The following is a 27990-nucleotide window of genomic DNA, read 5'->3' on the forward strand; positions in this document are numbered from 1 at the left end:
ACTCTGACCTGGCGTTATGCAAGCACAAGAGGATTTGTTATGTGTCTTTACTGACTTGCAAAGCCATTTCTGTTGGTTGGGCCCCAGCAAGACGCTGGAAAGCAGTGCCAACACGCTCCAGAAGACTCCACTTCTAAAGAGAGGTCAAAGTCAATCATGTCACAGCAGAGCTTGTTGCCAAGAGGCAAGAAATTAAAGTGAGGATGGAAGCTGTGTCCCAGCGGAGAGCAGAGCTGGCCGCCAAGCACAAGATGTAAGCATCCTTCTCACTCTGTGCTAGGAGAGCCCTGGCATCAGGGCTTAGTCTTGCTTCATCCCTCAGTGACTCTCTTCTGGCTGTTCACAGGGAGCATTTGCACATTCAAACACATTGCAATCGGTAGGAAATTTAAGCAACAGGCATAGTCCATTGGAGAAAGGCTTGACACTACAGTGTGCTCACTGCCTCCTTCCCTTTCTCACAAGTGCACATCCCTCATGCAGTGGCAGGAGTGACTTTCACATCTTACCATGACCTGTGAATCACTGCTGCAGCCTGCATAGACTGAAGCCTGGGTCTTCGCTTGTGCTGTAAAATATTTTGACTTGGGTTCAGCAATGACACTGGGGGCAGTTACTGGGGACGTGAGTGTCTTATCCCACGCTCCATTCCTAGTGTGGACACTTCAGTTGCTTGGGACTTGATCTGCTGGGAGCTAATAAATCTACCCAGGACACTGCATAATCCAGCAGTTTACCATGTCCCTAAATGGAGAGCTTCATCCACCTGTTAAATGCATCATTTCGTTTCTTTTGTGCCTGAACAGGAATCAAACTCTAAAGTTTGTTAAGTTTTTAAGGCTAATGGTGTGAAGAGGAAACGAGCAATCCAAACTACCAAGCAGAAGTAGAGTTAAATGAAATGACTGAGAGAAAAATAAACTGGTAGCAGAGGTTGAAAAATTGAGTCAGGTAAGGGCTAAGTTCCCCCTGCCACAATATCAGATTGTGTAACACAGGGATGCCTCTGTCTGCACACGGTCTCATCCAACTCCATGCATCTCCATTATTCCAATGATTCACTTAATAAAACAAATCAGCAAGATAGCACAGTATTGGTAATAGAAGCAAGGCACTAAAAGGGACGTATTGCATCTTCAAGCCTCGTCCCTTGCTATCGTTAGTAAGCATTATGTACAATCCTCCTTCAGAGTATAATAAGACCCATCAAAAAATGAGCAAGGAAATCTGGGCTAGACACAGTAAGGGGCTGCAAGAACTGCTGAGCTGGGCAGTGCAAATCCTGATTTATAGCCAAAGGGGACTTGAGATTTGGGAGCTCATGTTCCTTCTGCAGTCAGTGGGGATTAACCCCTGTTATCTACCCTGGTTGTCGGTAAGAAGCTGTGCAAACGTGGGTAGTGGAGCGCTGCCTCCCCCTCCTCTAGTCATGTTTGAAATATGGCTCTCAATGAATATTACTAGAGGCTTGGACCTCACAGCCCGATGCAGCCTCACAGTAAGGGGCCCTCCAGGTTTAACCCCTGGGACATCAGCTGGTGGTCAGCCACTTCTGCTGGGACTCGGGTATGAGCAAAAGCATGAAGCTGCTCGGCGTGTGGAGACGCAGAGCTTGCAGCTCCCTGGAGACTCTCAATGCCTATGGGAGAGTGCTACGTGATTTAGGCACCTCCAGCATTCGAGGGCTGTAGCCTGCAATGGCAGCATGCAAAGGGACAGTGTCCAACATGGCTCTAGCCCCAGCTCCCATTACACCCAGCGATGCATTGCTCAAGACCTCTCTCCTCTGATTACAAACTTTCTTGTAATTGACTCATGACCCTTTATTTCTTTTGCTGCCAGCTCTGTCCTTTAGCTTAAGTGGCTCTTCATTCTCCCCCGTGTTATGCCCTTGCTTTATTTATAGAAAGCACTGGTATCCACTCTGGGATACTTTCTCGCCAATGTTAAGCCAGCCAAGTCCCCCTTCTCCCAGACCGGCTCCCAGTGCCCCTGCTCTGCTCAGCTCTCCCTGGCTGCACCTGTCTAGTCTGAGGTTGCCTTTCATGAACAGTGCACACAGTATTTGGGAGTAGATCTCGTTAATGTCTAGTACCACAGGATGTTAATACTTGCTGTTATTAAGTATTATAATTATTAGCTTTCTTCCTATTTCAGGATGCAATTGGGAGGCTGAACTGTCAGAACTGTCAGATTTCCACCTCAAAGGACAGTTGCTTTTATATACTTCTCCAACATTATGGAAATCTTCTTCATGTGGCATAACACAATTGAAAGCTCCTTTCACACGAAAAGATCCCGTTAACACCAAAGTATCCCTTTAACAATATACTTCATTCTCACTGTTTGTACTAACCCTTCTAAAATAGTCTTGGGTATTTCTTCATTTTCTTTGCAGGCAGCAAAAGCTTGAGAGGAAAGTTGCTAAATACAAAGTATATACAGATTTCGTACTCAAAACCAGTGACAAATTGCCTGACAGCAAGTGCTGCTCTGAGGCACCTGCTGGGTCTTTCTCTGTAGTAACAGCAACTGTCGTCGTCTCCCTTTGCTCCTGAGCTGTGGTCGGGTAAATGCAGTCACCAGCAATACCAGCTGTGCAGAGAGGTGTGCTTGGGTCTAGCTGGCAGCTGGTGGCATGAACAGCAGGGAGCAAGACAGACCCATGTCCCTGGGGTTGAGCCTGTGCGCCCGGGCAGCACTTTTAAGCTGTAGGTAGAGGGCAAGGGAGCCAGATCCCTTCTATAATAGATGCAGCCCAGTTTGACCATGGGATCTGCATAGCCTTCTGGCTAGGAACTAGGAGCACACTCTTCTGCAGCTGATAGCAGCACAAGGGACAGAAACACTCAACTTACCAATACAGCTGTGCTTGGGAAGAAAGTAAGTCAGGACTGCATAGTGCAACTTAGCAGCATCACAGCAATTAATTGATGATGTCCTTTTGGGAACTGGGTTAGGCCAAGGTGACATGAAGTCACTGAAAGGATTCACAAAGTATGTGTTTCATTTCTACCTTGCTGAGCTTGTCTGCTATTGAAGGTGGGGTCAAAATCATGCCTCTTGCATTGGGAGCTCTTAGACTTGCAGACTCCATCTGTGTACTGCAGTCAGCAGGGCTGCTGTGCCTGAGGAAGAAAGTAGTGATGCTTGGATGGCTTCATCACACTATCATTGCAAGCACAAACTGGACTGAAAGTGGCTACAAACACCCTAAGCCTCCTGACCCCGTTGCTTCCCATTTCCATCGTTGGCTGTCAGCTCTGTTGTACTTCTGGCTCCACACAACCATACAACACTTGGGTAGAGCCAGCCTGAAGAAACCTGCCCGGACAAATTGCAGCCCATTGGGCATGCTTAGCACTTTTCTCAGACCACACAGACACATCCTTGGCCCCCAGGAGTTACGTTTTGACCATGGTTGGATTCTCTCCCTCCAGACAACTGTGGACCTTGCCCTAAAATGGCTTCAGAGCTCATGCTTGCCTGGGAGCATTGTGGATGGGAAACAGCTCTGAACTGCTTCCACCCTTTTGTGAGTGACACAATCTGGTTTTCTCCACTTATTTATTAGAGGATTAGAGTTGCAGTAGAAGAGGTTCCAGACTGTTTTATAGCTCAATGTTTTTCAGAAAATCGGTTGTGGCCCCATGCAAGGCAACCAAGATGGTTGTGATATGTTGAAACATTTATTACACTATAAAATGAATACAGTCCTGCTCCCTATCCACCTCTACCCCTGACCCCCCCCCCCCCCCCCTTCTAAGGTCAACTGTGCTCTATCAGCTTCTCCAAACAAGCAAGTCAGTCCAACAAGCTTTGATATTTTTTTCTCTTGCTTTTATAACAAATATACTGGGGTCAAGGGAATATTTGTGTTAGAATGAGGGGGGCCACCACCCAGTGGAGGCTGTTAAACATAGATCCAGCTTGCAGAAAGCTCATTTGGTATCAACAAACCCATTTGTGTTTCCATGATGTATTTAAACACTTAGGTGATGTTCTTTTAAGTAAATTCACTGATGTGTTGTTTACATACAGGTGAAGGAACCTGCCTACCGTTACCAAACTCTCTAATTCTGCTGAGTTACACATATCTTACAGAAGATGCATTAAATGCACTTTCTGAAATGCATCTTAAATCCTACCTGAATCCTTTCAAGCTTTCCAGGTCTTTGGGTTTTCAGTCCAGTCTCAGTCTGAAGTGATAATTCTGCACCAAAAGGTTTATCAGCAAGAGCTATTTAACACCAAGTCAGGTGTTAAGCCTATAAATAGTTTGTCTTGGCAACATTTAGACCTTGAGCTATGAAAAGTCACTGGCTTGTTTTCACTATGAGGTCAAGTCTGTTTGAAGGAATAGTGTGTTTAAAGGACACAGAAATCCCCATGCAGACTTAAAAAAAAAAACAACAAAAAAAAACCAACCAAAACCAGCAAAACAAACAAACAAAAAAAGCCCCCAAATCAAACCAAACCAAACAGATTCTCTTAAAAAACCATTTCACTTACTGGTGTGAAGTCTCACAGTGGATTAATTTCCTTGTTGGGTCACTACAGACTACAGACTACAGAAAATATTCATATTCCGTTCATGGAGCAACACCTTACTTGGTGAAGAGTCTTCCTCCTTTCCATCCTTATCACCATATTTTCCAGAAATTAGATTCCCCGGGATTAGAAGCTTAAAGCCCTCAGTAGTAGACGTATGAAGTCCAATACACTTCCCTGACAAAACCTTGAAATGAAACCAGTTCAGCCTCCTTGTTTTCTTACCTTTCCACACTCTTGGAGTAAAACAGGGTTGTTCGCTTTTGTCCGACATCCACCAGCACAGGCACTTCACATCACTTTCTCACACCTCAGACTAGCTGAAGTTTTGGACTCAACAGATTAAACAGTGGTCTCCACCGTTCAAGCAGGGGTGGGGAAGGAGGCACGGTGTGGCTTTTTCTTAAGAAGTCTGTTTCAAGCCTTTTCAAAGTTGCAGGGAAACAACCTGAAAATGTGAAACTCCCACATTTAAAAACTGGCAAGCACGAAGAACTGCCATTTTCTATTTTTGGAATTTGTGATTGTGGAGATGACCTCCAGATGAGAAATCTGAGTGCTGAGATATGAATGTTCCTAACTCGTCAACTTGAATCAATTCCCAGGAGTGCTAGACACACTCCCCAGCAGTGAGATTAGGCTGTTATGCAGAGGTCCTGGTCCTTCGTGGATTTTGGAAGGTGCAGGCACTTCCTCAGAGGTCCATGAGCAGTCAGAACAACCCATCCTGCAGGAAGAAATCTGCGCATCAGCAGGATTTGGCTCCTACCATGCAAAGAAAAGACAATAAGGTATATGTGATAGATGATAGGTAGCACCTCTGTCTACTTTGTGGTTCGTTTCCCTTGTGCCCTTCTAGCGATTATTTGGAACACGGTGAGAGCTATCAACAGGAAGCACGAGGCTCTCAGCTACAAACCAGAACTTGATAACGAATTTAGCCGTCCTGTCAGATGACTACAATTAAAACCAGCGCGACCTTGAAGCCTTGCTATAGGAACATGATACCATAAAAACTGTAATGTTACTAAGCATGTTATTTATGGTTTATAGGGTGGTATTTAGGTCAACAGAGTCATGCCACCTAAAAAATCAAATTCTTTGTGGTGCTGACTGTCATCTTTTGGGCCCAGACTCACATATAACAGCCGAAAAGGGGGACATTTCTCCAGTTATTGCTGACTGTAAGTATAAAATTTATCCCCCTCATTTGAACTGGCTAGAAAAAAATCCGTGTTGTCAAGTGAGTGGTGCCAGTGGCCACTGCACAGCCTGGATTCCCTCCCTGTTGGAAGTCTCTCATGGATATCAAGTGCGTTCCTGGAGGGGAGCCAAGTGCAATCCAGGCCACAGCAATACACAGAAGTGGTGACTGAAGCCTAATTTTGAGACGTGTTTACAAAATGTTGCTACTGAAGCTGATTTCTATGGTTAAGAGATTACTCCTGATATTTTTGGTTAAATCAGTCATCCTCGTTATTAATTTAATTGGGATAAATCGAGAAACTGTACCCTTACTGGGAAGAGAAAGCAGTCTCGCAAAAGCCTGTGCCCTCAGATCATTGCCCTGGATCTGATCCTCCAGGCCAGGTCCCAAGGAGGCTCAAGTGCCACCCACCAGGCTTGGGCTGTACCGGGGCAGCACTCCTCCTGGCGCCGACCTTTCTGCTCGGCAATGTCCAAGTGCTGACGCCGGAGCTGCGTTTTACCTTGGTGTCGGTGGTAAGAGAAGAAGGTGGCCCTGCCAGCAAAGCAGAGCTGCACAGCCCCTTGCAGAGCCTTGGTGCTTGCGGACCAGCCTACATTTGTCCTGACCCAGCCCCAGAAGCAGGCTTGGTAAATTTGCAGACACTTACAGTCACTTGGAAAGCCGTTTGGCAACTGGAAGCCATCTCAGCTGGCCACCTTTCTGCAAGGGAGAAGCGCAATAGTGGGCAAGCTTTCTGCTTTCATCATCCAGGTGCTGCTGATGAGTGAGCTTTCCCTGCAACAGATGGGCAACAGCTTGTGGAAAAAACCCAAAGAGCTGGAGCTACACATCACCCAGGAGAAAGGTCACTGCAGACAGCAGGTGAGCCGGTTGCAGAGACCAGCCAGGGTCACAGGGAGGAAACGGGGACAGGGACAAATGCAGCAACACCATTGGGAAGCTCCCAAAAGAAAAAGAGGATCTCCCAAAGGGATTTGTACTGTGCTGGAGCCCTGCTCTGTCACTGTGGGAGGAATGGCCTTTTCTGGGAACTTGGCAATGCTGTACTCACTGTGGTGGGCAGAAATTCATGCAGGACTTTTGTGCTGGGGCAGAGCCAGGCACAAGGCAGGCTGCTGTCAGCCACCCCATCACACGCAGCCCTGGCGAGAGGTGGGATTGCTGTCAAGCCTGGACATGAGGCTGGTAAGCAGCAAACACTCTCTGGGCATGGTGTGTGTGTGGCGTTCCTCCTCAAGAGGCATGCACACCCCCATGGTCAGCTAAACTTCCAGCGACTCACCCTGCTTGCCGAAGCACTCTGGCAGATGCAATGCCACCCAGACTAGCAGGTCTGCTGATGGCAGCAGGAGTGTCGCAGCAGTGGGCACTGTCTTGCACAAACAGCCAGGAACAAGGAGACCCAAACTGTCCCTCAGCTTTACCAGTGAGTTATGAAGAGACTGGGAAAAAGTCACATAACACCATGCTTCAGTTTCCCCACAAAGAGTAATATTTCTCCACTTCTCACATTTTCTCTGGAAGTTATTAGATACATCGAACAACTGAAAAACTGAGGGGAAGGCTGCTAAAAAGGGGTATCTATCAGCAGCAGCATGTGCACCTATGCATGTGTAGTATGCGTGCTGCACAAAGCTTTGCTATTCTCATCTTGCTGCCAGCCTGTAACACCAGCAGGGGTGGATTAGGTTCCTTTGAGGTGATGTGACAATAGGCAGGATATAAAGCCAGGACAGGGACACTTGTACTTCTTGTCTGAAATATGTCACAACATGTTCTTCAAAGCTGATCTTTTCAGGATACAGCCCCTGGGAATGTAAACCTGAGGAGCAGAGTATCGTTGGAGAAAGCCACAGAGCACACAGTCTGCTAGGATACATAAACCCACTTGGAGACTGCCTAAATTTAGCTATATATGGACATTTCTAGAAAGTGAGAACTGCAATGTTTTTTCCATCAATATTTCAAAGACCTTCTCCAGCCTCTCCCAAAGGCCTGTATTAAAGTGGTTTAGCAGAATAATCCTGTCTTAACAGAGAGATAACAGAGACACAGGGAAGTGCTTGGTCAGAGGAGGAGCCAGTGAAAGGGCCAAGAACAGTGTCCAAAAAAGTTCCCAAACTGTTACAGCTTTGTGTCTAACTCTGAACCTTGCCTCAGCTCTCTCAATCTTCAGTCAAAATACTGGCCTTACTGAGACAAGGCAAATTATTTGACCTTGCAAAAATAAAGAGGAAGGAGGAAATGAGTCCAGCTGATGCTCTCAAAACCCAGACTGTGGACTAGTCTGCACCTATATGCATTTTATAGCAAGGCCAGGAAATCCTGAAGGTAGGATATGCTAATAGCAATACATGATCCCAGTACAGTCCAAGATTAATTAATGGGCTACATAAACAGACTCCTTCACTTTTTCTGATCCACTCTGCCTGCATTCCTGGCTACAGCATGTGCCTGCAAGGGGCAGCACAGCCCCACGAGGAGACTATGGGGAGGGCACAGGCTGAGGAGGGCAGAGCTGTAGACTCAAATCCTGTAGGTTAGCAGGGAAATTGAGGCAATTAATGGTCTCCTGCACAGAAATCTTCTCCTCTTCATCACCAGGATTCACTTCAGAAAAATTCATATCATACACTTAGTGACACAGCCTGATGAATCTGGGAAGTTGCAGCCTGGTTTAGGAGACCAGACTCAGAGCAAGATGCTACAAAGAAGGCACAAAACAAGCTGCTGGCAGGCAGTGGTGGAATAATACAATGTGGTGTAAAAAAGTGGAAAGCATCCACATGGCACTATTTTAGATGAATGTACTGCTGCTTCAACAGAGTAAGATTGTGAACTTCAGCATCGGGCTAGCTGGTTTTCTTAAATAATTCTTCTAATGCTCTTTTTTGTTTGTTTGCCCTGCATATCCAAGCTTGGTGAAAATAGATTTAACTGCTGCAGAATGGAAACACACTGGTTATAAAAAACTTTGACATTACACTGGTCATGCTGGGAATGAGTGGGATCAATACATATTTTGGTGTACTCTGGTTCAGGGTGTCTACTTTGAAATTAGTGCAGGAACCCTCATTTTAGTTCCTCCTTCTCTGGGAGAAAGAAGGCATTACAAAATGGACAAAGTATTACATACTGGAACACTGTGGGAATGGTGATGAGTGATGCTACTGAAATCACTCACAGTGCCCAAACCATATCATGATGCTGCAGAGCCTATTCAGTGTGAGGCTGCTGGGGTTCAGAGGCATTTGGCCTCTTGCTCTCACCATGTTAGCTCCTCGCTCTATCCAGCTCTCTTTGCCCATGAGGTTTACACCAGTCCCTCAAAATTCCCCCTGATCCTGGAGTTGAATTGAACAAGGCTGTGCTGAAGCTGGCCCTCCCCTCCCTTGCCTCTGCACAAAGCCCCCTCCCTAGTCCGTTATTCAAGGGTTGAGACCACCTGGCAGCTCTGAGAGCACCAGCAGCCAAAAGAGGAAAGTGGGATGCAATTCTCTCTCACTCACCCTCCTTCCTATACTTCCTCCCTGATGGCAATCTAACCCTGGGGGCTCCTCAGCTCTGGGCTGGAAGACGTATAGGAGGGCATCAGGAGCAGAGGCTCTCCAGATCCAGATGGTGTGAGCAGAAATGAAGGAGCATGAAGGGGCAGGATGCAAATCCAGTATCACAGATCCCATGATACCATGGCAGTATTTTGTTACTGGTCAGTAACACGTGTGCTGCATTGTGTTATCACAGCATCAATCAGTCTGTGCGAGAGCTGATTCACTACTTACAAAAGACAGAGGTGCTGATTTGTGCCCGGTTAACATCTCGCACAAGATTTCCAGTGTTGTAACAGCATGTTCCATTCACTGCGTGCTGCCAGTTTTCTATACTAGAGCAAGCTTGCTGGAAAACACTCCCAAATTGCAAAGGAAGCATCTAATGCTGCTTTGCTGCAGTGAGCCAAGCCCTTGACTTCTCCCTCACACCAGTCCAAACAGGAGAGCTGGTTGCTAAAGTTTTGTTTCCTAAGAGTCACTGAATTAGACACTCCTAAGTGACTCACCAGCTGATGAAGCTAGAGGCATTCATTGCAGGCAGCATCAAGTTCTTTCAGATCTAGCCTCAAACTCCTTGTCCTTTGTCTTAGTCCAAAGGTAGCATCAGTTTTAATAGCTCTGTCATCAAACCACTCCTCAGGACCAGCCCTCTTTGAGTCACCAAGAATTATCCAGCTAGTAAAAGCCCTGTGGGACAGCAGCTGAGTACTGTTCATGCCCCATTGCCAAACCCATCAGGAGTGGTACTGGTACCAAGGATGCAAACTTTTAGAACAGGTAGGCAAGAGGTAGTATGAGCCAGCACTGGTGCCTCAGCTGGCAAGTATGGAGCTGGGCCCAGAGCCCAGGAGTGGACATTCACACATGTTCTCCAAAATGTTCCACCACTGTGCTGCAGGTCCTGCTCTCTTCTTGCCCTGTGAATCTCAAGCTCTGCCCTGGGCAGCTGCTGAAGCAGTGCTTGGTACTGCCTCCACCTGACTCTTGCCCAGGCACTGCCATGAGATGTAATTTGGACCTCTCAATGTCAGGACGGGGAAAGAGCCCCTAATTCATTTATCATCACCATGCCATTGATGAGCACTGCGTGCCTGTGCTGCAGCACTTTGAAAAAAATCGGTGACTGCTGCTGGTTGTAGGCTGCATGTAGGGCTGGGCACCAGTGGGCCTGGCTCCTTGGTGGAAGCACCACCTCCCTTCAGTCCCAACTCAGCTGCCCAAGCTACTTGAAGGTACGGGAGATCACGACCTCTTTCCATAATGTCCCAAGCAGCAGCTTTTAGGTAATGCCTTCCAGTGATTGTGGGTGTTTTGAGCAAAGGGAACTAAGTACCCAGTTCTGGGATTGGATGCCACTTCACAGGCCTTTTTTTTTTTTTTTTTTTTTTTCTTTTTTTTTTTTTTTTTTTTTTTTTTTTTTTTTTTTTTTGCTAAATAGTGCTAAATAGATGACCTGGGACACTGGGGACTCAAACCTGCATTTCTCTGTTCCCAGTGGTTTGTTCTTCTCACAGGAGGCACTGTATTGTCACACACATTTGAAAACCCCTGTCAACTTAAAAAGCCACTAGCAGGGAACAACATAATACCACTGCCCAAAACAGCATAATAATGAATCATAGAGTAATAGAATCATTTAGGCTGGAAAAGATCTTTAAGATCCAGTCCAACCATTAACCTAATAGTGCCAAGTCCACCACTAAACCATGTCCCTAAGGGCTACAGCTACACATCTTTTAAACACCTTCAGGGATGGTCCTGGACAGCCTGTTCCAATGCTTGACAACTCTTTTGGTGAAGATATTTTTCCTAATAGCCAATCTAAATCTCTCCTGGTGCAAACTGAGGCCATTTCCTCATCCTGTCACTTGTTACTCGGGAGAAGAGACCAACACTCACCTCGCTGCAGCCTCCTTGCAGCAAATTGTAGAGAGCGATAAGGTCTCCCCTCAGCCTCCTTTTCTCCAGACTAAACATCCCCAGTTCCCTCAGCCGCTCCTCATGGGACTTGTGCTCCAGACCCTTCACCAGCCTCATTGCCCTTCCCTGGACACGCTCCAGCACCTCAGGGTCTGTCTTGCAGTGAGGGGACAAAAATGGCCACGGGACTCGAGGTGCGGCCTCACCAGTGCTGAGCACAGGGGGACGATCACTGCCCTGGTCCTGCTGGCCACGCTGTGTCTGATACAGGCCAGGATGCTTTGGCTGCCTTTGCCACCTGGGCACACGGCTGGCTTGTATTCAGCTGGCGTTGACCAGCACCCCAGGTCCTTTTCCACCAGGCAGCTCTCCAGCCACTCTGCCCCCAGCCTGTAGTGTTGCATGGGATTCCCACTGTAGAGTCTTCCTGCCCTCAAGCAGATTAACACTCCTGCCCACCTTCATACCAAAGTGATCCAAGAAAGTCACATGGATATGGGGACCCATGGTGCCAAGCCCCTGAGTAGGCACTTGCTGGTGAGAGGCTTGTCCCTGGTCCACCCCCCTTCTCTCCAGTGAGAGTGCAGTAGTGATGGCTTTTCATCCAAAGCACAGGACAGTGGGATGGATAGGGCTGTGCTACTCACTGGACTGCCCTGGATGCTGTTTTGTATGAAAATTACCTTCTAATCACATGGAGGATGACAGAAATACCTTTTCTTCAGTGGGTACCACAGCTCATGTCCAGTTAGTCCATTGGAAAACAAATAGCAATTGCTTCTTCTTTCATAAAAGTGTCATGTTGCAGTTAATTCATAGGATAGGATAGGATAGGATATAGAGTAGAATAGTTTGTTTTGGTTTGGAAGGGACCTTAAACGTTATCTACTTCAAACTGCCCTGCCATGGGCAGGGACACCTTCCACTAGACCAGGTTGCTCAAAGAGCACTTCCAGGGATGGGGCATCCACAGGTTCTCTGGGCAGCCTGTTCCAGCGCCTCGCCAGCCTCACAGTAAAGAATTTCTCCCTAATATCTAATCTAAATCTATCCTCTTTCAGCTTAAAGTCATCCCCCTTGTCACATCACTACAAGCCCTACTAAAAGGTCCTTCTTCAGCTTTCTTGCAGGCCCCCTTTGGGTACTGAAAAACTGCTAGAAGGTCTCCCTGGAGCCTTCTCCTCTCCAGGCTGAACAACCCCAACTGTCTCAGCCTGTCTTCCTAGGAGAGATGCTCCAGCCCTCTGATCATCTTCGTGGCCCTCCTCTAGACCTGCTCCAACAGGTCCATGCCCTTCTTACTTTGGGAACTCCAGGGATGAGTGCAGTACTCCAGGTGGGATCTCACGGGAGCTGAGTAGAGGAGCAGAATCACCCCACTCAACCTGACTCAGCCCCCCCAGATTCTGCTAAGTTCCACATTTCAGATTTCTTAATGATTTTCTAGTGAATTTCTGATACTATAGTTACTACTTATAGTGCTGCTGTATAGTTAAAAACTCAGAATGAATCAGTATCCCTGGGGGCTGTACAGATATAAAAAAAAACAAACAAAACCGCCAGCATGCTTATTTGGAGAAGGACATGGATTTTCCTTTGGTGTTCAGTTCAATAGTATTTGGAAGTTGATATTGTTTGATAAATAGGAATTATCAAAACTCAGTTCACAGCTTAGAAGCCTTTAAAAGACACCCGCTCCACAACAAACTAACGTATAACCCACCCAGGACAAAGTCGGAACAACAAGCAACAGCAAACTAAGTTGTACAGTAAGATAAAGAAGAGAACCAGAACATGTTTAAAGGTCTGAAGAAGGCAAGTGTTTTGGTTGATGATGTGTTAAGAGAAATGACTGAAGAACAGATTGTGCGTGTGAAAACGTGAGCCACATAACCCCGTGCAGGTCAGTCAGCAGAGGGGCAGCGTGTTCTGCCGACGGAAGGGACCGCCAGCACTGCAGAGCTCTGCAAGGTTTCATTTAATTATGGGTAGCATATGGGTAGCATCTTATGTGATCAGCTTCACTGGGCCTTAAAAAGCCCGATTTAGAGGTGACTGGGTACTGCCTACTCATTCTGGCTGCCTCTGCCCATCTCCTGGTGCCCTCTCTTTTCTCTGAGCATTTTTTCTTGCATGAGCATGCAAGCCTGCTGCATGGGTCTCACCTCCAATGTTTATCACTGTGGATACAGCCGGCTTTGTGCAGAGGAGAGGACAAAGCACCAGTCACACAGAGAAGGCTGTCACGCACCAGTCCTGGAGCGAATCTTGTTAACGGAACCACTGCTGACGCTGAGGGTGCTTCTGAATGGAAACAAGACTTCCCAGAAATGTGGGTTTTGACAGAAAATGTAACTGTCCTTTGAGATACTAAACCAGATATGTAAATACCTGAAAAAATGAAAGTCACAGGGCCCTTAGACTGGAGTTGCACTTTCCTTCATGTATCCTTCAGCTTTCCTAGAGGCCAGGATCAGCCTCTCCCCCCAGGGAGCGGGGCCAGGACCTCCCAGGGTGAGGAGGCATAGGGGTCACCTTGGGATCCCAGGCCTAAGAGCAGAATGACAGCTGCAAATGTAAAATGCAACTTTTAAGAGGCATTACAACTCCTGTTTTGACTGCAGTCTTTCATGATTTTGGAAATTAAGTCAGAATTTTCCACTGAATGAAACATTTCCAGTTCAGCAACAATTTCGCTCGCTTCCCCTATCCTACCAATAAGCTTCAAAGGATTTAAACTAAAGCTGTAAACTGCTGCATACAATTTTTGTTTCCTTATTCTTTTCTTTAGGCCACCCAAAGTCCCTTTTCTGTAAGAAAGCAGTGTGTTGCTGCAGCCTTTGTTTCTGTGACAGGTCTACAAGGGCAGAATGATGCTCATGCTGGACTTGGTTATTCTGGCATAAATCAGAAGCCCTGACAATTACATGGACAAAACCCAGAAACCTCTCATTCCTCCTCGTCACACCTTTGCTTAGCCTGTGTAGTGTGTAAAATGCAACCGAATTGCACTGGTCCCTAGCAGCTTGGGTGCAGGGCTGCAGTCCCCACCATCTTCTTTCAGGTCCCGTGGAGATTTCTGCCTTCAGCTGCTCACTGTTACCCACTGCGTGGACATGCTGTTGATGCTAGCCCAGCTCATCTGTGCTGAAGAGAGATGACTGGACTCCCAGCCCTCTGCTCTCCTTCCTCACCAGGCAACCCCCAGCTGGAGAGCTCATACCCACCATGGAAAGACCCTCTCAGAAAGGACGTATAGCATGTGCATTTGCCACTGGAACAATTCAAAGGAAATTCAACACAACTGAAAAGATTTATCATTGGTCACTGTCAATTTAGAGCCATAGTTTTTCTCCAGCAGCCAGCCAGAATTTGTAGAGCGAAAGTAAACATGACCCTGCTGAGGCTTTTGGTTGTTTACTTTCCAAGAGGAAGAGAGGAAAGAGGAAAGGGGAGAGTAGGACCATCCTGATCCTGAACTTATGACTGGCTGTACTACAGGGAACAAACGGCCTTCTGGGAATTCAGGAAAGACTGTGCATAGCATCAGAATTTCCCATCTCAGGCAATGGAAGAGGACAGTAACCAAAGCTTGGGCAGCTCAGTTTATCTGACTGACTATGCCAGGTCTTGATCTTCTTTCCCCAGAGCAGCGCTGGGCAAGCAGCCGCTCATTTTCTGCTCTCTACGCGAAGGGGCTGTTTCTCCTTTAACGGATTATTGGCAGAAGGTGGTAGGCCTGAAATCTCCAGACTGCTCTGCGTGAAAAGCCAGAAGTTAAAAGAAGAATCAGACTTTTCCAGGCTCTGGCAAAGCTGTTCGTTTTCAGTGCAGGCTTCAGGAGGGTGGCAAGGTTATTTGCAGAAAGTTGGTGTTAATGTTGTGTAGGTTCCCTTCCTCACCACTGCTACTGAGCCTATGTGCAGAATAACCATGTTTTACAACGTGCGGTAGCTACATTCCATGTTGGTACACAATACACTTCTGAACTGGAGAATCATTTAGCGATGCTGTTAAGAAACCACTGAATGTTGGCTTTACCAGTTCACCGAAATGGGGATTTAATTCGGCTTCAATACCAGTCCAGCTTGGCTATTTCTGGATGGATGCTTTGAACTTTCTCTTTCCTCCAAAAGTCAAGAGGACTGTCATGACCTAAGATGTGGTCTTCCCTTCCCTAACAATAGTCTGCATGGCTAAGTTTAGAATACATTGGTGACTTCAGATACATTAGGATAAAAATGTATAATTGTCCTGATTTCAGTTGGGATAAGAGATAATTTTATTCTCAGTAGCTGGTACAATGTTGTGTTTTGGATTTAGTATGAGAATAATGTTGATAACACACTGATATTTTAGTTGTTGCTAGGTAGTGCTTAGTCTAAATCAGGGACTTTTCAGTTTCCCGTGCTCTGCCAGCGAGCAGGCGCACAAGAAGCCAGGAGGGAGCAGAGCCAGGACAGCTGACCCGAACTAGCCAAAGGGATATTCCATACCATAGAATATCATGCTCAGTATATAAACTGGGGGGAGGGGCTGATCACTGCTTGGGGACTGCTGGGCATCAGTAAGCAGGTGGTGAGCACTTGTGTTGTGCATCACTTGTTTGGGGCATTTTTCCCCCTTGGGTTTAATTCCTCTCTCTCTTTCTCTCTCTTTTTCATCACAATTGTTGTTATTTGTTGTTGTTGTATTTATTTATTTATTTATTTCAGTTATTAAATTGTTCTTAACCCATGAGTTTTACGTTTTTTCCTATTCTCCTCCCCATGGGATCGGGGGGCTGAGCAAGCAGCTGTGTAGTACTTAGTTGCTGGCAGGGGCTAAACCATGACAATAATGCAGAAGCACAAAGCAGGCATATTACTTATAAAGTGCTTCCTATATCACATAGGCATCCATATTATAGAAGAATGACCTTATCGCCTTACACTGTGAAAGTAAATTGCTGACTTAAAGCTGCTGATTTGGAGGGCTAATTGACTCCAGTCATATTTAAACTCTATTGCACAAACTCAATAACAACTTCAAGTTAAAAAAAAAATCCTATGTCCAAAAATATTAAATGGTCACAGCCTTTGGAAGCAATTAAGCAACAACACAAAAGAAAAAAATGTAAGAGTATTAACAGTATAGTAACAGGAAGAAGAGTCTTCCATCCAGGTGGTGGCATTGCCAGCTTCCAAGGTGCCCGGAATAGCTAAGTGGAGGTGTGACTTTTGGCTGTGCCAGAGAATAACAGTGAGCACCGCAAATAAAACCATGGTTTTAAGGGCTGTATACCTAAAGGAATAGAAAACCTAGACAGGAATATCAGTTAACCTCAGATCTGCCAAGCTAAGGTAGAACAAAATAATCCATTTACTGGCAATAAAGGCAATGTTCTAATCGATAATTTTTTGCTGAAGTTGAGGCAGTTTGACAGGTCGTGGCCACAGCACAGGTGCTCCTGACACCCACCCTGGGGCTGATGGACCCTGATGTGCCAGCGGGTCTGCCCCAGCGTGGGGATTTGGAGAGCCTCCTACAGCTGCTTGGGGCACTGACAGATGCTGTTAAGCAGTGGAATCGACAAGTGTGTCAGTTCCAGCCAGCCACGCCACGGACTGTGGAGGTTTCAGTTTGCTGAAAATTCGCAAAAGTGTTGGTTCCCACCCAATTTGGATCACGACCAGGTTTTTAAGAAAAAGAAATTCAAAATTTTCCCACGACCTCACTTTTGGCTGGTTCTGCTTACTACTTACATGCATAGCGCTTCATGCAGGGACCCTACCCTGGAGAGAGGTCAAAGGCATACAGTAATATACAGAATACTAAGCCCAAGATCCAAGAAAGAGACAAATGCAGATTTGCCTTAAATCAAGCAATTCAAATCTTGGTTTATACTGTTGAAACTTAATCTGTAGCTCACTCAGTATTAGAGCAATGGGGTCAAATAATTGAAGTTTTATATTTTTTAAGCAAGACTGAATTTGTTAAATATAAAAAGCCATCAGGAATATTTGAATCCTAAACAAGATTTTGAATAACATCTATCAATTTAATTACTTAATGAAAAAGGCCTCAGCAAGAAGACCGTGTTTTATTTTTACACTAATAAAAAGACATCAACCGGTGGGATAGCAATCTGATGAAGTTATATCTATTTCCAAAACTATCTGCTTAATAAAAAAAAAAAAAAAAGAAAAAGGTTGTATTCATGAAGCAAGATCATCATGCTCAAAAGAGATTTTTCCCATCACATACCGTGTTCTGCATGGAACAGCCATATCTCTTCCACCCGAAACATGTTCTCCAGGGACAAGGGAAAGAGAAGGACAGGAATGGGAAGAGAATAGGATAAAAATCAATCTCTCATGAAGTACACCAGATGTTAAGAACATTGTGTTTCAAATATTACTCCAATCTCTAACTTCTGGGATCAGTAGGAGACCTCTAGGGAGGACTCTTTAACCCACATCTGCCTGTTGCCAGTTGTTGGTATTTTTGCAATATTCCTTCTCAACAGCTGCTTCTGACTGGTGTCAGAGATGGAACCTGGTCTACTGCTGCAATCTGCAATGTCAATTCCTACATTTCACAAATCACCCAGTTGCCAAACGGCTGCATGCCTTCGGCAGCTACGGAACTGGTACATGCGTATCTCATTAAAACAAGATTCTTATCACATCAACATTATAGGATTAAATATGTGGAATCATAGTTCAGTTCAGTTTCCTAGTTGAAGAAACATCTTTGTGTTTTTGACTGTCACTCAGTGAGTATCTTGCTTTCAGTGTTAGAATTAAATCTGGATAGTGTTTGATGTCACCGATTGAATTAAATCCAGCCTACTTTTGATTTATACTTTCACTCCTTTATAGGAACCTGAGAAGGAATTGTAAACTTTAAGTAGGGCTTCTGCCCTACAAACTGGGAAAATGACTGAAAACACTGAATACTGACAGAGAGAGAGAAGTCCTTGCTAGGATGGAATTAAAGGACAATTGTGATCATCGTCTCTAGGACTGAACAGACACAGACCAACACGAGTGCACAAGAGCAAAATGGATGCAAAATGCTGAGGATTTAAATGAAGCTTAACTACGGTGTGTTTCATGTTCTTTTTTTGCTGAGATAAATGAGTTACCAAAACCCAATAAGTTTGGGCAAGTAAAAGAGGCAGTACAAATATCCAAAATATCTGATGCTCGTAATTTCACCCATGAACCACGCAGAGGAACATTTACAGATATACTTGGCCTGTGACACCCCTAGCAGAGGCTAACGAAGCAGGGGGTGCTGCAGTGACGGTTCACGGTGTCCCAGGCCAGCCCCTGTGTCCCGTCCCCCCGCCCCGGGTGCGTGGCTGCAAGAGGGGGGGGGGGGGGGGAGGGGCTGGCTCCGAGACGGCGCGGGGGGGGGGGGGGGGGGGATGCCCAGCCCAGTCCAGCCCAGCCCAGCCTCCTCCTGCTTCGCAAGGCATCTGTGCCATCTAGCGCCTGCTCTGCCTCGCTACCCAAACGTCCCACGTGGAGCATCCCGTGGTTGTGGGAAAGACATTCTGGGAACTAGTTAGCTGGGTAACGCTGATGAGTTTAGCTGGGTAAAGATATACCTGAGGCAGGAGATGCACAAACTCTGTGGCATCCATAGGCACGCAATCATCGAGTCATTAAACATCAGGGAGAGACAAACGCAGGTAAGTTACTTCTTTCTGCCCTTTCTGCTCTCTTTTCTTGATACATGTGAAAAAGAAAGTGCTGCAGTTTTGCCCTCTGGGAACTATGCAATGAAATTCCACTCAGAAGGCATTCAAAAATCCCTCAATGTCTTTTTAAGTGCCTCAGAGTGCTTGGATGTGTCCCTCTGGAGAGAAAGCACAAAGATTCATTAAAACAGATGTTAGAGTTGTTACTCCAGAGGTAAATCAAGCATGAAGTGCCTTAATGTTTGCCTTTTCTCTAATTAAGCCCCTACTTAATCACAGCTTTCATAAGGCTCTATTCAGATGGGTCTTCAAGAGCAACATGGCCAATGGCCTCTGCTTATCAGAGCCCCCAAAACCCTTACTCACATATTTGTAGCATACTGAGGGTCTTCAGTACAAGATGTCAAAACTAGGTGACCAGAAGAGAGCGAAGGAAAATGGGCATCTTCAGTGCTGGTGGTTCCTGCTGTAGCAGAGAATTTTGTAAGGGTCATCTAGATGTTTTCATCTAAAAAGTCACCATAGTCCACAACACAGAGGAAGGCAAAACCAAAAAAAAAAAAATAATCCCCCCAACCCGTCATTGCCAGTTAGCCTGACTTTAGTATAGCTGTTCAAGCAAGACACCAGAGTTCCGATTTTTTCCCCCCAAGCCAATAGAAATAATAGAGCATTTTATCTGACATCACATCTGTATGGCTTCAGAAGACACAAAAAGGCTTCTGGATTACAGAAAAGTCCTTCCTTGATGTTTTCAGAGGACCAGTACACTCTCTGAAGCATGCAGCCTGCTGCCTCCCATGGGAGACAGGATCCCAGCCTGGGCAGGTCTTTGACCTGGCCAGACCAGCTGTCCCTGCGCCCTGCCTGACATGTGCAGGACAGGAGAGTCACTTGCCGAGTGAAACTCCTGCAGACAGCAATGACATTTTCATGGGAACCTAAAGATCTTATCGAAGCTGCTATGTGCAACAGCCTGAAACATCTTTAATGTCACGTGATGTTTTTAGTATGGCTGAAAAAAGCCCCACCAGGCAGCCGTGTGCCAGGCCAGAGCAGCTGAGCACATCTGCAGGGCAGCAAGCAATGCGGCAGAGATGCTGAAGGTGAGCACTCCGGCCAGATGTGGCAGAGATGCTGAAGGTGAGCACTCCGGCCAGATGCGTTTCCCCATGCTGCTGCCACATGCCTGCAGGCTGCGGCTCCCTGTTACAGCAGGATGGATCAGCTGCTTGACCAGACACTGTTCCCTGCATAGAAACAAGCGAAGGAGCAGCAGGCAGTTGCAGGAAATGGGGTAAAATGTGGGCAAAGGGAACACTCTGAGAAATCTGCGAGTCTCGAGGAAACTTTCCTGCTGGCACTATGACCATGGCTAGCAGAGCACAATGTAGAGCAGAAACAAACCCGACTGCCCCAGAAAACCCCCTCCTCTCTCGTTTTCTGCCAGTGTTTGGGTCTGTCCCAAGCCTTTCCCCTGCTCTGCCTCCGGGTGCGGGTGCGGCGGTGGGTGCAGCGGAGCCCAGCGGCTGCCAGCGGTGCGGCCAGCTCAGGCGCGCAGCTACCGCCTGTGTGCTCGCTGTCCAGCGGGGAAACCTCACAGCAGAGCTGCTGCCTTAACTCTGGATTGACAGGAGGAAAGGCCAAGCTTCGGGCCTCTCGGCTCCCCTAAGGTGCTCCTGCGTGCTTGGGAAAAGGGCTGTGCGGGAGGCTCTTTGCACAGACAAGCTGACAGGCAGGTCGAGAGAATTTTGCTTGGAAGGGGAAGATACTGAAGGGAAATACCCAAACTAGGAACCCCCTAGCATTAGTGACTTGAACGGCATTGCCTCATTGTGATATTTTTTTATATACTAGAGACATTTTAACAAGTTAGATTTTGCTCCATTAGTGTTTCCAAAAAGTGAATTATCAGCAATGTAGTTACTGTGAGTATTTAATTGTCTTTTAGGAGCTCTCCTTGTCTTCTCAATCGCTGCAATACAAATGACACCTGGCAAGACTTGAGTTTAGTGCAATAGCTGAAAAAAAGAAATATGCAGAAATCTTCAGATGTAAAAAGAAGAGAGGGACTGAGAGGGATTTATATATTCAGCCATGGTAGGAACCAACAAGAGACAGTGATAACTCATGCTCTATTATTATGATAATGCCTAGGGGAGCGGGGCAGAAAGGTGGAGTGCTAACTATAGCCAGAGGTGAGGGACTTGGAGATAGAAGATTCTGAAGTAGAACTAAGAGGAAAGCAAGGCTCTTACCATATTTAATTTCCTTCTTGCAAGGAAGAGGTAGGATTGCACAAGGAGAATAACCACCACTTGTGCAGCACCATCACTCTGGTTAAGTTTTGTACATGGGACAAAACAGTATCTCCTTGAGAGACCTCTGTATGAAACTAATACAGGAGTTAATCCCTGTACCAGCTCGTCCCGCAATGTGTCCACTGCTGCAATGTGCTGTGCACTACATAAATCAACAGCAAAGTGAATTTGTTTACTGAAAATTCAGCGCTGGCTAAGAAAAGATGTACTAGCAGTTTTGCCAGAATGGGTAAAGCCAATGGCTAAAGCAGAGAGACCTGCTTACTTCTCACAACAGCAGCAGCCTTTTGAATTTGAAGGCTTTCTTCCAGAACCTGAGAAAAGTTTTTGAATGATCATGGCAATTTTGTGCAAGGGCCAAACAAATGCAATGCCTGATATTCACCATTCAACAGATAAAGCCAGGATCTTTTAATGTTTTAATGAGAAAGATGTCTGCCTATTACCTAGGTGGAACACCGCCTGCTGAACTCTCAGGGTTTTAAAATGACAAATTATTTGACCCCCAAAGGGGCTCAGGCTTATGTGGGTTGGACAATCTCTTGCTTGATGCTTGTTAAGCAACCGGCACACAGGAGCCTGGTCTGCATCTGGTGGTTCTGGCTATATTAATAGTATTGGACCAGTAACTAATGAGAGCTGTCAGGAACTGGCAAGCACCACTTGTAAAGTTGCCGCTTGAACCCAGTCCCCCATGCCCCAACACTCTAAGGTATTTGATCACTTTTTCTAAATGACTGTTTACTTTTCACACTAACTCATCTGAAAAGTTATGTTGATTGCTTAAAAACAAAGCAGAGAGAGAACATGTAGTTCTAGCAATTGCAAGGCTACAGATGTTTTTTTCCCTGAACTCCCTCCTCCCTAACTCCTCCGCTTTGGCCATTTGGTAGAGCAAAGCACATTCACCAGCCCTGTGTGTGCCTGTGCATTAGTCCTCTGCTGGGGAAACGATGCCATATATTCAAGAGCCTGACTTGCTCTTCAGAGCATACAAAATGGTCATAAATATAAGTACGCTAAAGAGCAGGAATGTTTATTTATGGCATTGTTTGCCCAGCAGTGGAACCAGTGTCCTATGGCTGTTTGTTCTTGCACCATAGCCCTGCTCTGGGAGGCTGTAATTCATCGTGAACTGAATTCTAGTTTCACCCTCTCTGTATGAGGAACAGTTTAATTAAAAATGCAGGAATAACAAAGACAGCTGCCATTGACATACAGTAAATAAACCTTTCTCAGTCAGACCAATGCCTTACAAGAGGCAGTTTTCCCAGCCTACGTTTTTACTTTGTTGTTTGTTTTTTTAAAAATAATAAGCCCCTCTAGTATAATGAAGTATAATGGAAAATGCAAACATGTTCATCATTGCAAGCAGAAAGCTGCCCCTGGCTATTGGTAACACGCAGCCTTCTGTGTACAGAAGAGTGCTAGGATAAATGATTGTACCCTTTTCTAATAAAACAGCTCCTGATAAATGTTACTCAATGTTTATTTTTGTGCTATTGTCAATCATATTTTAAATAGGAGAAAACAACATGGGATTTCAATTTGATAAAGCTGTCCTGGTTTTTATGCTCCAAATATCATGTCTTGATTCCCTTCTTTTTCTTTTTTTGCCAATGAACAAATGTAATTTTTGTTGTCCTTGGGTGGAAACTAAGAAGAAGAAGGGTAAGTCAATATCAGAGATCCTGTTTCAAGGCTTAAAGGAAGGTGCATTTTTTTTGGCTGACATTTAGTTGAGATTTTCTTGTTTCTTTTGAAATGTGTGATGACAATGTTTTTTCCAGCTCACATTTATTTATCATTTGGTAAGTGTATACTTCATTTCTTTAATGAATGAGACAACTCCTGGAGGAAGAGCTAATGACAGTACTTTGTTCTTATATAAATATATGTAATTGTATTAGCTAAAAGCTAGGTCACATTGTGTATACTTGTATACACATATATAATTGAATGATGCAGTAGAAAATAGACTTCTGAAAACTTCTATGATGGAAAGGACATATTTTCCAATCAAGTTTATACATGTATATATGTGCAAGAATAAACTTTTACCCCATCCAGAACTCGGGAGATTTTGAGAACCTAGGAAAACAAGAAAGAAAACCAGCGAGAAGTATTTCAGCAAATTTAATTCTCGCATTTTTTTTACCTTGCCAAGAAAACCACACTGTGAGGTCACCTCAGAATTGAGAGGATGGAAATGACCTCACTTGAGTCAGCTTAAAAGTAACACTATAAGAAACAGTCTGAAATGACTGCCCCTTATACCTTGCACCTTACAACACTGTTATTACCAATACCGGTACAGAAATCTAACAGGGTTATATTTCCCATGTTATAGAAGAAATCTGATTAACTATTCTTCGGTCTGGATAGTCTTGTTTAGCATTGTTAGCTTAGCACTAGTAGCTAAAGTAGGTGAAGCCTCAGGCTTTAAAAGCTGACCGAGAGTAAACTTTCTAATAAAACTAATGCTGCTAACACAGAACTAGCCGAATCCAGCAGATACGAGTGGAATGAAGAAGAATAATGAATGAAGAAGATAAAACTTGCTGAAAGCTCATCCAAAACTCCTGGGGTTTCACCTGACCTTATTAAAATGTCAAAATTGTGGAGCTCCTTCAGAAGGGATGTGAGTTTATTGAAATAGTCATAACCAGTCACCATAAAAACAAAGGGAGAAAAGCTCATAGCAATCAAGTATTAAATTCCCAAGGAGGCATAAAAAAGTATTCAGAAACAAATTGACCCATTTGAAAACAGGAGTTTTATGATAATGCAGTGTCCCGTATAATACCCCGATTTTATGTGTATGCAAAAATAGGTTAGGCAACAGAGATCCAGAATATTGGTTTGTACAGGACACCAGAGCAATAAATGAACATGTGTTTGTACCTCATTTGGTGGTTCCAGACCCATCAACAATATCATTACAAATTCCAGCCTGGGCAAAATACTTCACTGTTATTGATTTAATAACTGCATTTTTTAGTATTCCTATAGCAGAAGACATCCAGCATCTGCTTGCATTTATGTGGAAAGGCCAACAACTAATGTGGACCCACTTGCTCTAAGGGATCACTGGATCTCCTATGATATTCTGTCATTTGTATGAAGGCAGCTTGGAAGATACTACATTACCTGGAGGTTCTATACTTGCATGATACGTAGATGATTTATTACTTGCTAGCAATACATGTGATAATTGCTTGAAAGATGCTATTTGTCCATGTACTGCTTTAGCAGGAAAAGGTCACCGTGCATCTTCCAAGCTTCAGCTGTGTCAGCAGGAAGTAAAATACTTTGGATTTGTATTAAAAGGACAAAGATTAGCAGACCCAGAGCAGGTCCAGGCTATTATAGAAATACCTCGGCTGGTAACAAGAAAACAACTGCAAGGATTTTTAGGTGCAGCAGGGTGCTGCAGACCCTGGATACTGGGGCTGGGGGGGTTAAGGAAGCCATGGACAGAAGCTACCAAGGCAGAGGAAGCGGAGCCCATACAGTGGTGTCCAGAGAGAGCAAAGGCTTTCCAAACTGTAACATGAATTTTAGCTTTAGCTCCAGCGGGTGAATTGCTGGATTACGCCGGGCCCCGCAGCTGTCAGCGCGGGCGGGCAGGGGCGCGGGCAGCGGCGCGCTGCGCAAAGCTGGGCGCACAGCGCCCCCCCGTGGCTGCGCGCTCAGCGCAGCGGCGCCCTGTGGCGCAGGGAGTCCCTCCGGCCTGAAAGCGATAGCAGCCACAGGGGCTGTCACAGAAGGCAGCAGACCGTTAGTCCTGGGTCACCCAACAACCCGTGTGTGTCCCGCATGAAGGGCAGCTGATCCTTAAGCAACGAGCTACACCAGCATTGTCCCCAGAAAGAGCGCATCGCTACGGATTACTGATTTTAAACGCAGCTAATACTACTTTGAAAAGATGTCACGTTTTGAATGCAGCAACCTTACTGTCTGTTCCCTCTGATCGCGACTGTGCTAAGGCAGTGTTTCACCCCAGCTGCCTACAGCAAGACCTGCAGGATCAGCCTCGAGAGAACCTAGATCTAACCCTGTTCTCTGATGGATCTTCACACTACGCAAATGGAAAACACCACACAGGCTGTGCAGTGGTGAGAAACGTAGAGGTACTTGTAGCAGAACCCCTACAACCCTTGGTGAGTGCCTGAGGGGCTGAATTAACTGCATTGGCCAGGGCAGCCTGGTGGGGACATCACCAGCAGGTTACTATTTATACTTACTCTAAATATGCTTTTGGAGTGTGTCATGCAATGGGTACGCCATGGAAAGAACGAGGGGGTTCCTTACCTCATGGGGAAAGAATATTTCTGAAAGAACAGAAATCCAGATGCTGTTGGAAGTTGTTAAGCTTCCAAGGCAAATGGCTGTAGTACCCTGTCTAGCTCAAGCCAACGGATCCAGCAAAATTTAAATAAATCATGAATTGGCAGATAAAACAACTAAAGCTGCTGCCCGCCAATGTATACGTGAGTGTCTACTGTAACAGCTCACGCTGCTGATGATTGGCCAGAGATCAATAATCCAGCCCAAACACAGGCAGAGATTACTCAGGAAGAATGAGCTCAATGGGAAAGTTAGGAAGCTGAGAAAGATGAAACTGGAATTTGGACTACTGGGGGAAAACCCTTTTTATCAAGAAACTACTTCATGACTTTGGCTAGGTGGTTTCATGATAAAACACACCAAGGGATGACAGCAATTGTTAACTAGATTGAAAAAGTGTGGGCAGCCCCCAGAATACATATGGCAGTAAAAAGGATTGTGAATTTTTGTTCCACGTGTTGGAAGTTTTCCAACACAAAACCCAAACAGGAGGTGGGAGGACAACCATAAGCATACTTCCCATTCCAAAGATTGCAAATCGATTATGCTGACATGCCTCCTGCAAGTAGATTTAAGCACCTGCTGGTAATCGTGGATCAACTCTCAGGACGGGTAAAAGCTTTTCCCACCAGGAAAACTGATACTGCAGGAATTGTCAAAGCACTCACAGGAAATCATTCCTGGATATGGAATACCTGAAACCATAGAATCCAATAGAGGTTCTCATTTTTCAGTGGGAATACTAAACGCTATCTATGAAAGTTTACTAATACAGCAACAACTACACATTCCATATCATCTGCAGTCCTCAGGAGAGGTGGAAAGAATGAATAGGACTCTCAAAACTAAATTTGCTTGAACTTGTAGTCAGGTAGGTTTGAAATGGCCTGAAGTTTTAGGAATAGTGCTACAGGATATTACAAAGACCCCTCGCCAACATTTAGGGTTGTCATCAGCAGAGTGTTTGGGCAGGCACTTAGCTGTACCTGGGACCTTTGTCCCTGCTAGGACCGGCCTCTAAGTTTGAGATGAATGAGTCACCAAATTTGTATTTGGGATACAAAAATATCTACAAGAAAAGAGGGCACAAGCCAGATGGTTTCAACCAGTATGAGCTGGAATGGCAGCATATGACATCCAGTCTGGAGATGCAGTAATGATAAAAGTCCACTTTTGCAAAAAAAAGCTGCACCCTAAATGAGGGGGTCTGTATTGTGTTACGAACTTCTTACTTTGCTGTAAAGCTTTCTGAAAAGGATAACTGGATTCACGACTCTCATGCTAACTGTCAAAAGAATATCAGTTAGATGGACGATCATCAACCCTGTGGGACTTTGTCAATCCTACCTCGGAGACTGAAACTGGAACCATTTGAGTTCGTAAAGGCTGAAGGAAATCCTAGAACCACATCATTTTTGTTTTCCTTCTAGAACAAACTGGACCAGGGAGTCACCTGCTTCTTGACCTAGCGGACCATCAGATACTGGAAATCAAGGACAGTGTCCTGTTTGGTGTTTCCACCATCCTTATAGACTGGAAATCACCCCAGGCTCTGTTCCAAGAGGGAAGGATTTGAGATGGCATTAGCATGGCTTGCTTTCATTATCCTGCAATAGTTGTGGCCCATGTCGTCCTGGGTGGTGTATTAATAACTGTTATAGAGGTCATTGGGAAAACCGTCATTGAGGATGGAGTTGGGGAAATATAACCAGAAGAGGCACAGCCAGATACATAAGCTGCTGCTGTGTATGCAGGTGGCACCAAGTGCCCAGTGAAGAAGTGTTAGCCATAAAGCTCAATTTTTTATTATTAGATTAAGATTATCTTCTATAGCTTCTTAAATAGGAAATAGAGTGCTTACCCTAGTTCTGGCATTAACCCTTCTTTGTATAGATGTTTTGATTCTTTTTCTTTTCTAGAAACTCAAGGACCAAGGAAACAATGAAAAGAGAATGAGGTAACTTCAGAAAGTTGTCAGCCCAGTACAGTGAAAACCAGTGAGAAATCAAGAGACCACCAACAAGAACTAAGTGATTGGACTTGGGGATCGGTTGCTGGGTGGTATGAATATAATTGAGGGGCATGATCTGGGGTAGGGGTCCCTCTCTCGAAGCACCCAGCTTGAGTTGTAACCTAAGAACGAGTAAAGAGGAATTAGAAACCTTCATTCAACTTTACATTAATCAGCGGGACCCTAGTGTCAGACCTGTTATGGCGGCCGGTGCGCACAGATCCATAACACCTGTCAATACTAAAATTGCTTATACTGGTGTAGGCACTCTCATAAGGAAAGGAAAATAAACTCTACTCCTACAAAAGCATCAACAGTACTGATTAGACTGATATAATTACATCAATAATAAAAGGCCATCAGACCTCTACTTAGCCCAGTGGTAC

At 45.3% G+C, this 27990-nt stretch overlaps 1 protein-coding gene across 1 annotated transcript; it reads left to right on the top strand.

The window, feature by feature from the left end:
- On the top strand, positions 1–27650 carry LOC308067473 (uncharacterized protein). Its single transcript, XM_080396347.1, is given in 9 exon segments — positions 1–138; positions 140–254; positions 840–870; positions 873–911; positions 914–951; positions 2370–2550; positions 5411–5453; positions 5455–18320; positions 27513–27650. Coding segments are annotated over 8 exon segments (633 nt in total). The 5' UTR covers positions 1–16; the 3' UTR covers positions 5519–18320; positions 27513–27650.
- Positions 27651–27990: the final 340 nt, after the last annotated feature.

This window comes from Falco punctatus, assembly GCF_963210335.1.
Source record: "Falco punctatus genome assembly, chromosome: 7".
NCBI classification, from domain to species: domain Eukaryota; kingdom Metazoa; phylum Chordata; class Aves; order Falconiformes; family Falconidae; genus Falco; species Falco punctatus.